General features: G+C 39.0%; 2 protein-coding genes across 2 annotated transcripts; both read left to right on the top strand.

The window, feature by feature from the left end:
- The first annotated feature begins 2,001 nt into the window (after window positions 1-2,001).
- fabp7b (fatty acid binding protein 7, brain, b) lies at window positions 2,002-3,947 on the top strand. Its single transcript, XM_064340125.1, has 4 exons — window positions 2,002-2,178; window positions 2,408-2,580; window positions 3,033-3,134; window positions 3,669-3,947. Exons 1-4 carry the CDS (start codon window positions 2,013-2,015, stop codon window positions 3,717-3,719), a joined length of 492 nt encoding a protein of 163 aa, XP_064196195.1. The 5' UTR covers window positions 2,002-2,012; the 3' UTR covers window positions 3,720-3,947.
- Window positions 3,948-4,736: 789 nt separating this feature from the next.
- On the top strand, window positions 4,737-11,410 carry smpdl3a (sphingomyelin phosphodiesterase acid like 3A). The gene is made up of 8 exons (XM_064340124.1): window positions 4,737-4,958; window positions 5,741-5,954; window positions 6,562-6,706; window positions 7,444-7,540; window positions 7,758-7,921; window positions 8,233-8,413; window positions 9,705-9,829; window positions 10,680-11,410. The coding sequence occupies exons 1-8, from the start codon at window positions 4,817-4,819 to the stop codon at window positions 10,986-10,988; spliced, it is 1,377 nt and encodes a 458-aa protein (XP_064196194.1). The 5' UTR covers window positions 4,737-4,816; the 3' UTR covers window positions 10,989-11,410.
- The last annotated feature ends 392 nt before the right edge of the window (window positions 11,411-11,802 follow it).

Below are 11,802 nucleotides of genomic sequence, written 5' to 3'. Positions count from 1 at the left end.
ACAATTTAAACAGTACATTGAGCGGGAAAGGCTAATACGCCCATTACAATATATCTCTTAAATCTATTTAGGAAAGGAACTGGGCTTGTATCCTAAATGTTGCAGGTCAGATTCCTAGGTAGATCACCATCGTTGTCCCCTTGAGCTATTACTGAGCCTGAATTGCTTCAGTATATATCCAGCTGTATAACTGATAATATGTAAAAAAATGCAAAGGTTGTGCAACAGCGTCTGCTAAATGCCCCTGATGCAATGTAAACATGTCCACCACAATACAGACTCTACAAAGAAAAGTGCACCAGTCCCACCAACTGTTGTGCAATTTAAATGTTTTATTATTATTCTTATAATTATCACAAATATGAATGTACATAAAGATATTCACAATAAGGGGACTGAGAATTGTTTCTAGGTCTTTGCAATGTAATTTCATACACAGTTGTATGCGTTTGGCACGAGCAAACTTTATGGCAGTGTCCTGTATATTGATTTATTTAGTAACTGGAAGATGCACTTCAAATGATTATCAATTGCGTGTTCAGTGACATTAAATATTTTGGAAAAAGTGGAACAAATCGTGCTACTGTACACTTTTTTCTGCTGTGTTTCATGTAGTTTCATGAGTGAGCAAGCAGTGTGAATAGCTTCTGCAAACACTCCTCTGACATATTTGTTGACTCTCAGGCCTGCAACTGCATTCTGCTCAAGAAAAATGAAGAAAATTCCAGTTAAGTGCAGGAATGCACACAGCCATGAAATGCATGTTTCCGAACAGAAGGCGTTTCTTTCTTGATCATGTAACTGAGCATATTTGTTCTTGCATTTTTTAAATAAAAGTGTTGTTTTCTGTGTGCTTTTGTATCATATATCATCCTGACAAATACCCAGCAAAAGTAAAAACACATATCGTGTTGCAAAATGTTTTTAAAATAGCTTCTTGGTTATTGGGAGATAGTAAAATGGCTTGTGGATGCTACTGCCTTCCCTTGCATTAACTGTACATTACATACGTTGAACATGTCAAATGGTAGATGGGCCTAGACTCCATGACAATAGCAGATATTTCAAACCAGAATTCCAAGCCGTACAATGCCCTGCATTATCAATCTAATCAAATGCCCATATGACTATTGTCAAATCCCCAATCAAGCTGTACCTCGTGCTTCAATAATGGTATCTTTGGACTGAGTCCAGTGACAGAATTGAATTCCAGTTGGCTTCTTTCAAGAAACTGGGAGATCAGCCCTGACTTTAAGGTCACAGCAAAACACAACATTCACACCCAAAACATTGAGTCCTTGTATGAGTATGGCAAAGATTTCTACCCTTGAATGCACTGCAGCGCAATAATGTTAACATCTGCCCTCTGCATTTATTTACTTATCAATCAATCAATAAATATTGGGAAGTAGTTTTGAATCAATTTCTGTGTTCATATATGGTGTGGCTGTAGGACACTGAATATAGGCAATTTAATGTTTAATATAATCCAATCTACTTTTTCCAAGTTGAAGTGACTTTTCTGTACATTTATAGCTGTAGGTCTGAGGTAGGTACCTGAGTCCCTACCTCACATATGATGATTTTGCTGATAGTAACGGCTGTCGTTGTTGTTACAAGGCTGAAAGGCTATCATAACCCCAATCAAACATAGATGTTATTGTAAGAAAACAGTGTTCGGTTCAAAACAGGAAAACAGTAAATTATAATGTGTAATTGTATGTACAAGTGCAGGGCGAATGCACGTCTTAATTAATATTATCTGAGATAACATGGCAGAAACAAATCGATACACTGGCGGTCTTGGTAAAGCAGAATCCAGTCAAAGCCCAAAACAATAAATGTAAAACCGTAGAAATGAGCAACGCACCATTCGCGCTCACACATTCCATCGAAACCAATCAAGATTCACAGATTTCCCCCAAACAGCCAATGAGGATGTGCAGCCACCTTCTCGCCATCGTCTCCGCCCCCTCACTTGAGTATTAATATTACATTTAGAACTACTTTAAATGCACAGGGACCCTGCAGAACGAGGCATTAGCTTTGTGAACATCTACTTTTTATTCTCCGTTATCTGCTTGACAGCTCTTCAACTTTTCAGCATGGTTGATGCATTTTGTGGCACCTGGAAGTTGGTAGACAGCCAAAATTTTGATGAATACATGAAAGCTATCGGTGAGTTAAATAAAATGTATTTAACATGTGTACACTTCGTAGCCTTTAACGTCCCAATAATGACCTGCGCTATACCGCGTAGCGGGAATAAAACATACAAGTCCTATAATATATACCGGTGTCTTGCGGGTAAATCTTCCCGGCGGTCTGGAAAAAACTGCATCACTACATACTTGTGCACAATAGCGTTCGCTATAACTTACTGCTATTTTGTTTTATCTTCCTGCAGGAGTCGGATTTGCAACAAGGCAAGTTGGCAATGTCACGAAACCAACAGTGATCATTGGCAAGGACGGAGACAAAGTATTTGTGAAAACACAGAGTACATTCAAGAACACTGAAATATCCTTCAAACTTGGGGAGGAGTTCGACGAAGCTACTGCTGATGACAGAAACTGCAAAGTAAGTCTTTTTGTGAATTAGATGTGATAAACTCAGAGTACGGTAAAATAGAAATTGCACAGTGCTCTACAGTTTTTTCTATATATTGCTTTAATAATAACAGCACACATTACGCAAACCCTGCAGCAGTGCAAAAATGCACAAAGCACAACTCTGGCCGCACAACAATATCTATCAGCATTTTCACATGACCTGTGCCCTGCGTTTTGTCTCTATAAAACATTGCATTAGAACTGATTTTACCAGTACATAACAAAGATCATATAAAACACCTGAGTTATGTTTTGTCCATATTGTACTCAGGTATGGCACATTTTATCTTTTGGACTCCTGTGCGTTCTTAAAGTGTTCTGCCCTTCAATGAACACTGAACATTTTACTCTGCACAGCGCAAGTAGTATCTTTAAAAAAAATTAAAAAAAACTTAGCCCTATGCATTTTGTGAATTGTAGTCTGTGCTGAACATGGAAGGAGACAAGTTTGTGCACGTGCAGAAGTGGGACGGCAAGGAGACAAAGTTCGTCCGAGAGATACAGGACGGTAAACTGGTCATGGTAAGACAAAGATGAGAAATTATCACCCCCAATGAATCCCTTTTGATAGTGTCTATGCCCGTTAGGCCCCAATAGGTATTTAACCCTTTTATGAGTTTTTTTTTTTTTTTTTGGAATCCCCCCAAAAATACATTCAAAAAATATGAGTGTGTTGAACTTGAACTCCATTTCTTTCAATTACCAGTAGTTATTCTAACACCAGCATCATAATGTTCAGTTAAGACCATTCCTAATCACATATTTGGGACGTTAAGCTTTTTCCAGACGTAGGCTCTGCGGCTTAAGCAAACCAATGTCGTAACTGACCCAATACGGGAACAATTTCAGTGTAGGGGGGAACATATCTTGTTAGTCTTTTATTGTATTGCGCTTGTGTTTGTGGTTGTTTTTCCTATATTTGCTATTTGTATTAAAGAATAGGCCACGGGAAGTGCATAAAGTCATTATTTAGGTATGTAGACCTATTTAGTGCTATAGGCTACATATGAAACCCAGTTTAGCGTGTAGCCTTATTCCTTTGGTATTTTTCCGCAGAAACTTTCGTTCGAAGACATCGTGGCTGTGCGCACCTACGAGAAGGCATAAATTCTGAATCAACCCCTGTGCCACCCAGTCTTTTCAGTCCTGTTTACTGGACTATGGACGGATTTTTTTCTACTGTACGCATATATTTGCACTTCATTCGCCCAAACGTTTTATGGCATCAGATGATTTTTTAAAATTTTTATACAAATGACTTCAATCTTTTCATACGGAATCATGATGTGAATAAATGTGCAAAGTAAACTGAAATAAATGACCTTAATTAACTGATGTGGTGTTGCCATTCATCGTGTGTGTGTTTGTGTGTTTTTGGGCCATGCTGGGATTTAAAAAAACTGCTAATTATAAAATAGTCTACTTCAATTTAATGCAAATCATTTCACTTGATGTATCCTACATCATATCAATAACATTATTATTATTATTATTATGATGCACACCCAGTGGAATTGGTGTTAAACTTCAATGCGCACACATACCTACATACCTGTCTAAACAAGACAGGCATTGCTCATTACAAAGGGAAAAAAGGCCTTTTCTTTATTCCAAAGGTTGATATTTTACTTTTTTTTTTTTAGATAGATACATTTAAAAAATCGATAACAGTATTTGATTCAATAATAATCCTTCCCACTCTGTATTATGAACGATTATCAATAGCCAATTGTAGTACCTACGAGCTAAACTGACGATGGGCTTTAGATTTAACCACAGAGGGCTTTTTGCATTATCGACACCTGTGTATGCTAAATATTTTTACTAAAATAACACAAAATAACACAAAGAAGACCATTTGTATTTTTGCACAGGTCAGAACGAATCGTAGCCTACAACTTATTTTTAGTGCAAGCACGGTAAAAGCGGCCGTTTGACTCGACTCCTAACCCTAGAATGCATGTTTCGGCAAGAATATGTATGCAGGCAACTAAAAACCACAGGGCATGATTATGTTGTCAAAGACGACTTATGTCTGATCTGCAACGCAAGTGTACACAGTTTAAACGACGTCACTTACCACACAAACAAAAGCACTTACAGTAGACAACCGCTCTTCCAGTGGAGTGGCTACAATACAGTCACGTGACTAGATATGCTTCCTGTTTGTGTCACATGAGAGCTTTCACATTCCATAGATGTAAATGTTAAAAGCTAATTTACTACTGGCGAATATGGGACCCGAGCTGGTTTTGTACTTGTGTTTGCTGGGACTCCGAGGTCATTTGTTGGTTTCAGCTGTCCCGATCGAGAATCGCCCACAACGCATTCAAGAGACAATTTCAGGTGAGTTACTGAACGACAAAAGATACATTTTTAAGTGCTCTACAGTTGAGTAGTGTTTCATCGCACCGCACAGATAATGCCAATCAGACAGGTACAACACGAAGTGTGGAATTTTGGCCTACTGTTGATCGAATTAAGAATTAATTACGCGTAATATAAACAGCAATGTCCGTGTACACATTCATAGAAATCACAATGGGTCCGTCCCATAATCCAATAGACAACATCGTATAGACTGAACAGGACAACTGGGCGCTTGATGTTCCTGTTTCCTTTTTTATTGAGTTTGCTTTTAAAGTGAGAATATGCTCATTCATTTAAACTTGGTACAGCGATTTACAACAACCAACAAAAATAAAGATAGCCACTGCCCGCATACTTTCACACAAGCCTCAGTGTCACAGGCGTTTTATGCTTTGTTTACTGCACTGAACACTTCCTTTGCTAACCACAGAAATAGAGAGAATGGAAAAATAATGGCGTGCTGAAAGGTTCTGATTTATAATCACACTTTGTTTTTGTTTTTTTAAATAATATTATATGCATCAATCAATACCACATCGTTTCAGTCCATTAAGCTCTCATGACTGCCTCATCCATCATATGTGTGTTCATTCAGTTCTAAAATCTAGAAATTCTATGGAACAGTGCATGCATTTGCAATGTATTATGTGATATAAGATCGAAGAAGCTATCAACAAGCTGACAAGAAGTTGCAGAGCATGCAGTTTCTCATTCATTATGGGCGATGTGAATTTAATTATCGGCTTCTTTCTCTGCAGGCCGGTTCTGGCACATCTCAGATTTGCATCTGGACCCAACCTATCACATCACAGATGACCACACCAAAGTTTGCTTCTCCTCCCAGGGTCAACCGGCCTTGAACCCTGGCATGTTTGGCGATTTCTTGTGCGACTCCCCTTATGAGCTCATTCAGTCAGCCTTTCGATTCATGAAAGAAAAGGACCCACATCCAAACTTCATCATATGGACGGGGTTGGTAACAGGGCAGAACGGTTATGTAGTGTACAGTAAACTGGTCTGTTATTGTTCCTCTTTTTTTCACAGTATAAAATAAAAGAGAAGTCGGAGTAAAACAGTATGCACCGTAGGCCAATCATGAACATGTCATTTACTGTTGTCCAGTAACCGAGAATGCATTCTGCTCTCAGCATGAATTCACCCGAAAAACACATGGCATAATGTTGACATTTGCACAATCACAAAGAACTGTTTGAACTAGAGGCTTTTTTTTATATTCCCTCTTGTGTCTATCTGATATCTTTACCCGTATAAATAGCTGAAATATGTTTCTGTAGTTTTACTCCAAAATATCTGAAAAGAAACTAACAAAACTGAAGCTATTTGTAATCCAACAGTTCTGTTTCTCTTGAGCTGGTGAATGCATGCTTAATAGGCTGTTAATCGGTTAAGCTTCTGATATGTTGGCGTGTGTTTTGCTTGTTCGGCATAATTCTAAGTTTTGAGATGTAATGTTCTACACAAAGATTAGCTTTGGCAAGTGACAGGTGAGAGGATTTGGGGGCATACAAATATTTAATTTTTTGCTTAATTTTTAAATAAAGTTTTCTTCATTTTTCAGAGACAGCCCCCCGCACGTCCCAGAGCAGGAGCTTTCAACCGACACAGTGATACGCATTATCAGCAACATGACTCACACCATCAGGGAGTTCTTCCCAGATATCTCTGTCTACCCTGCTCTTGGGAACCATGATTATTGGCCACAGGTATTTAACCGTTTACCAGAGAACCTTTGGAGTGTGTTATTTTGTTTGCTCTTGCTCAATGTGGAAATGAGTTATCTAGGGTTTTTATTTATTTATTTATTTTTGTTATTTTATTAAAATGATCCTTTGGATCTCCTGAGCCCAAAAACGTTGGTACATTTACATAATCTAACATATCTTTTTTTTCTCTGCTATTAACTGTAACAAACACTACAGGATGAAAACTCATTTTGACTGGAAATGATAATGACTGCTTAAACTTCAGTTATTTACCCACAGTTTAAGTGGAGTGCTCCTCGAGAGACTTCAGAGTAATCAACATAAAACCTGAATGACAGAAAACTAATAGTCACTGCTTGAAAGAAGTGCATTCGCACAGAGTGATTGACTTATAAACAAAATTCAATGGCACTTAAAATGCTGACTAGAAAAACAGCTGCTTTTGTATTTTGACCTTTAATCTCTTGTGCAAATTGATTTTGAAATAGTCCCTCCTACATTTGGCCTTTCAGACAATTTATCTGAATCATCCTTTTAAGTTAAGGCATGTCTTCAGGTGAATTAAGAACATTATAATTAGTATTTTCTGTTTTATTTGCTAAGATGGTTCTGTAATACTCATGAATTCATGAAAACAATAAAGAAATCGTTTAGCTGGTCATTGCAGTTAACTGACGAAGGCCTGGTTAATATGGTGCTGCAGTCTCTATTCAAATACTGAGCCTGTTTTTTTTCAGGATCAGCTTCCAGTAGCCACTGATGAAATATACCAGGCTGTTGCCAAACTTTGGGAGCCCTGGTTACAACCAGAAGCCCTCCCAACACTGAGAAGAGGTAAAAACGTCTGCACTGCTGCCAGTATGGAACATTAGTAAGAATTAGAGGGAAAAGTTCTGACTGTTTCTAAGCGTTTATGCAGGAGCACCATATAATGATTCAATCATTTTATTTTATTAAAAATGTTTTCCCCACTCGCAGTTGTCAATTAATGGAAACCGATGGTTTGCATACAGCCCTGATTGTTATTCCTTTTCTTTTGTTTCATGTGAAGGCGGGTTCTATTCACTAGTGATACTTCCCAAATTGCGGCTAGTTAGCTTGAACACAAATCTGTACTACAGTCCAAACAAAGTGACTGTGAACATGACGGACCCGGCTGGACAGTTTGAATGGTTGGAAGCCACCCTGGAAACGTGTCGACAGAGTGACGAGAAGGTAAACCTGTCCGTGGTGGAGCCTGGCACTGCTTTTTAAATTTTTTAATTTTTAAAAAGAATTTGGCTCAATAAAAAATAGTTGTGGAGAGGTTTTAGCTGAAGAGGAAGTGAAACAAGCACCATTTTATTAGGTATCAGTTTTTTTGACACATTACATGAGTACAGTGTCATGGTTTGATTGTTTTGGCATTTAATATGGAAGCAGGTAAATATAATCATGTAATCTGTGTATGTAATTCAGTTAGCTATTTTGAAACTTTGTGAAAAAGGCATAGTACATTTATTTAAAAAATGCCTTTTTCTTTGTAGGCTTACATTATAGCTCATGTTCCCATTGGTTACTTGCCCTATGTCATCGGGACAACTGCTATGAGAGAAGTCTACAATGAAAAGCTTGTGGAGATCTTTCGCAAGTACAGTGATGTGGTTGCTGGGCAGTTCTACGGTCACACCCACAGAGACAGTATAATGGTCCTATTGGACCATGAAGGTAAAGCAAAACCTTTACAAACCTTTAAAGCATTGCATTTTTGTTTTCAAATCTTCCATATTGTTCAGCAGCCATGGTTCGGGGTTACAGCTTCTAACCTGTGTGCATTGACATTCTTCCTTTGTCCCAAAGTTACCACAACCTGTTGAGCTGCTCTCAGGAACTCAGTGGTACCCTTATCAAATAAACACATTGGTTGATCTGAAAGTTCTCAAAGTACAGTGTATGTGAACATTTCCTTAATACACTCTATGTAATATTGCAAAATGTCAAGCATGCACTGTTTTACAACAGATGTGTATTTCTATCTCATTTTAAATGGTGTTAGATTTCCACATTTCCAAAAATCACCTCTGTCAGTGTGAAGAAATGTGCTGAAGAAATTTGAGCATTTTTCAAACATGCCCCTTTTGAACTATTTTCCCCCTTATTTCTGTTTTGGAATGTCTAGATGTGTTCATCAGCTCTCATTGCTGTACGATGAGCACGTTATCACCTCTGAAACGTTTGTGTTGTCAGCCTCACCTGTTATCACACCACAGTGTCCAGTTCAGACTCCCATACATGTGCGTCAAAGGAATTCATTCATTCATGCTGATCGCGGATGCCTGATCGACCAGCAGGGGTCACTAGTGTGTGATCAGATGCTGGCCTCCCATCCCACTGAAGCACTCCCTTACCTTGGCTACGTTATCGCCAACTGGGCGTCTCCCTCCCGGGCTGCTAGCCTATGAGCACTTGCATGGTTAGGATTCAAAACCAGACCGGAGTGGCTATCCATGCACTGGCCATGTACCATGTACTGTGCCTTAGCAGGATGAGCCACCCGGCAGCCCCAAATGGTTGTACGTTTTAGGCTGGATGACCCGTGAGGGAAAGTATTCACAGGGTTCCTTTTTATTTAAATATTGAAGATGTGTCCCTTGTTGACCCATTCACATTTGCGCTGCGCCAGATGCGTAAGGGGTGAGCTTCTCGCTGAGCCCTTTTTATGGCGGTTCAGCTTGTTGACTCAGGTGTCAGCTCTCACCTTTGTCCGGCTTTGCCTAAAGCTGGTCACGCAGCCAAACATCACTTCCACTCAGAGCATTCCTCTGCCTGGCGGTGGGTGGCAGTTCTCACAATGACTGTAATTTTTGCCTCCAGTCACTGCTAGCAATGGCAGGTAAGTGTTATTATGACATTGTAGTCAGAAGAGCGCCGTGGTGTTTGAGGAGTACCTTTTAAATACTGTCTTTAGTCCTTAAATACCCATTTAACAAAAATTATATGTGTGTGTTTTTTTTTAAAGGCCAACCTGTTAATTCAGTGTTTGTCACACCGGCTGTTACTCCATTCAGACATGCCAATGAACCTTACTCAAACAACCCAGGCCTCCGGATGTACTACTATAACAGCCCAGATTACAGTCTACTGGTAAGTAGGGAGAGATCGTGATCTTTTGTGATGGTATTGTATGGCGGAGGGCCACTTAAATATCTCTCCTTGTAAATTGGGTGAGTAGAACCACAGATATCATAGCTTGACCTGAAGGTCAGAGAACAGTTCTCACAGAGTGACATATGTTTTGAAATCCACTTGCATTGTAATTGAAACTAAAACACATAGCAAGTGTTATTTTGGCTTTACTAGTATCATTGTTAAATACCCTCACACACAAGCTTGGGGACGGCTTGGTTTTCCTTGGAGCTGATTCCAGTTGTGGTAGCCGCTGGGTGATCCTGTATCGGCTGTGGACAACCTGTTTCCCTCACCCTTGACACTTCTGGAGTGAGAATGCTAAACGCAGCACAGGAGTACTTTAACGCAGTAACAGACACTCAAGTGTGGATCTCAATTTCTGACATAGGTTTTTTTTCAAAAGGACACATTTGAACAACGGAGAAGAGAGCTTCTCAGACGGAAAGAGATAAATGAAATGGCTTTGAGTGCGCCTGATATTCGTCATCTGCGTGCATTATTGTAGGCTCGGTACAGTCGCCCCTTAATTCTTAATTTAACTGTGTTGTTACACATTTCAGAAATAGTTGTGTTTGATTCGTACACAGAATTGATCAGCAGTGATGTAATTAAGGAAAACAATGTTGTGTAAGCAATATGAAAACTGCATTCGTTTAAATGCCTTGCAAAGGTCATCAAAGTTAGTAGAGAGTGGAGAGCTATGTCAACGTAGATGCTCCACCTCACATTTAATGTTCGTTGTCACACCCTGCGCATTGTGTTGCATTCTGTGCTGTATTCTCTGAGATGTGTGTCCTCTCTTAAGGATGTTTGGCAGTATTACATGAATCTCACTGAAGCAAACTTGGAAAGGAAGCCAGACTGGAAGCTTGAATACATGATGACCAAAGACTACAACATTGAAGACATTCAGCCAAAGAGCTTGTATGGACTTGCACAAAGTTTCAGAACACCCGATAGTAAGACTTTTCAGAATTACTTTAATCATTTTTTGGTAAGTTACAACAACTCTATTGTTTGTAAGGGACTTTGTAAACTGGAACAGGTCTGTTCTGCGCTATTCTTGGACCACAAGTCCTATTTCGATTGTACCTTAAAAGGGAATTCAGATTGATTTGATTTGATTTGATTTGATTTGATTTGATTTGATTTGATTTGATTGATGCAGAAATTGATTGTACTAATCAGTGAAAATTAGTGCACTATCAAACTTGAGCACTTTATGCAGAATTTTTTTTCTTTTTTGCAATGCTGTTCTTCTTTTATTTCTAACTTGTAAATGGGAACAGTGTGCATTTTTAAATATTCTAAATGTAAAAGGGAACAATGCAATTCAGAATTTGCGGTAATGGGTACAAAATATAACATGAATCTTGATTCCTGGTTGATCAACTGTGCTGGAAATTGATTGATTGAGATGCTTTTATGAATGTACATGCATTGTCTTGGCAAATCAATAAGGAAGAACACTGCCGACATACAGTATGTGTTTATGTTTTTTGATGAAGAAAAGCTGCAATAAACATTAAAAATGTAGACCCTGGAATGAAGTATAATTTTGTCAATTTGCTGTCACCTTTTGACACTGTCCAAACTGTCTAACTTTTTTTCCATTATATCTCTCGATTCAGAATGCCCAATCACATCTGTAGGCCCATTTCATATCTGTGATGCCACTCAGTTTGGGATAGTGTAGGTAGAAAAACGCTCTCCTCCACTCACTTCTCCTCTCACTGCCTTTCACACTGAAGTCACCATCCTAACTGCCCAGTCGTTGCATCATTGGGTGATGCTTTATGTGAATTTTGGTGCCGGCGTCTAAATCAACCAATGGAGTCGCTCTTATACAATCAAACAGGGACACCCTGCCAGCTAAAACCCCGCCTCTTGGGGAGAAGCTGCATCCACTTTGGCATCCAAGGTCGTCA

Source organism: Anguilla rostrata, chromosome 6 (genome assembly GCF_018555375.3).
Source record: "Anguilla rostrata isolate EN2019 chromosome 6, ASM1855537v3, whole genome shotgun sequence".
In the NCBI taxonomy this organism is placed as follows: domain Eukaryota; kingdom Metazoa; phylum Chordata; class Actinopteri; order Anguilliformes; family Anguillidae; genus Anguilla; species Anguilla rostrata.
The sequence above is the reverse complement of the archived record's forward strand: the minus strand, read 5'-3'. Positions and strand labels throughout refer to the sequence as shown.

Bases quoted from the DNA above. Each gene is read 5' to 3' on its own strand.
- fabp7b (XM_064340125.1), top strand. From the start codon at position 2,013: ATGCACAGGGACCCTGCAGAACGAGGCATTAGCTTTGTGAACATCTAC. The intron at 2,179-2,407 runs GTGAGTTAAATA...ATCTTCCTGCAG, and splicing joins TGAATACATGAAAGCTATCG to GAGTCGGATTTGCAACAAGG. The intron at 2,581-3,032 runs GTAAGTCTTTTT...TGTGAATTGTAG, and splicing joins CTGATGACAGAAACTGCAAA to TCTGTGCTGAACATGGAAGG.
- smpdl3a (XM_064340124.1), top strand. From the start codon at position 4,817: ATGTTAAAAGCTAATTTACTACTGGCGAATATGGGACCCGAGCTGGTT. The intron at 5,955-6,561 runs GTTGGTAACAGG...TTCATTTTTCAG, and splicing joins AACTTCATCATATGGACGGG to AGACAGCCCCCCGCACGTCC. The intron at 7,922-8,232 runs GTAAACCTGTCC...TTTTCTTTGTAG, and splicing joins GTCGACAGAGTGACGAGAAG to GCTTACATTATAGCTCATGT.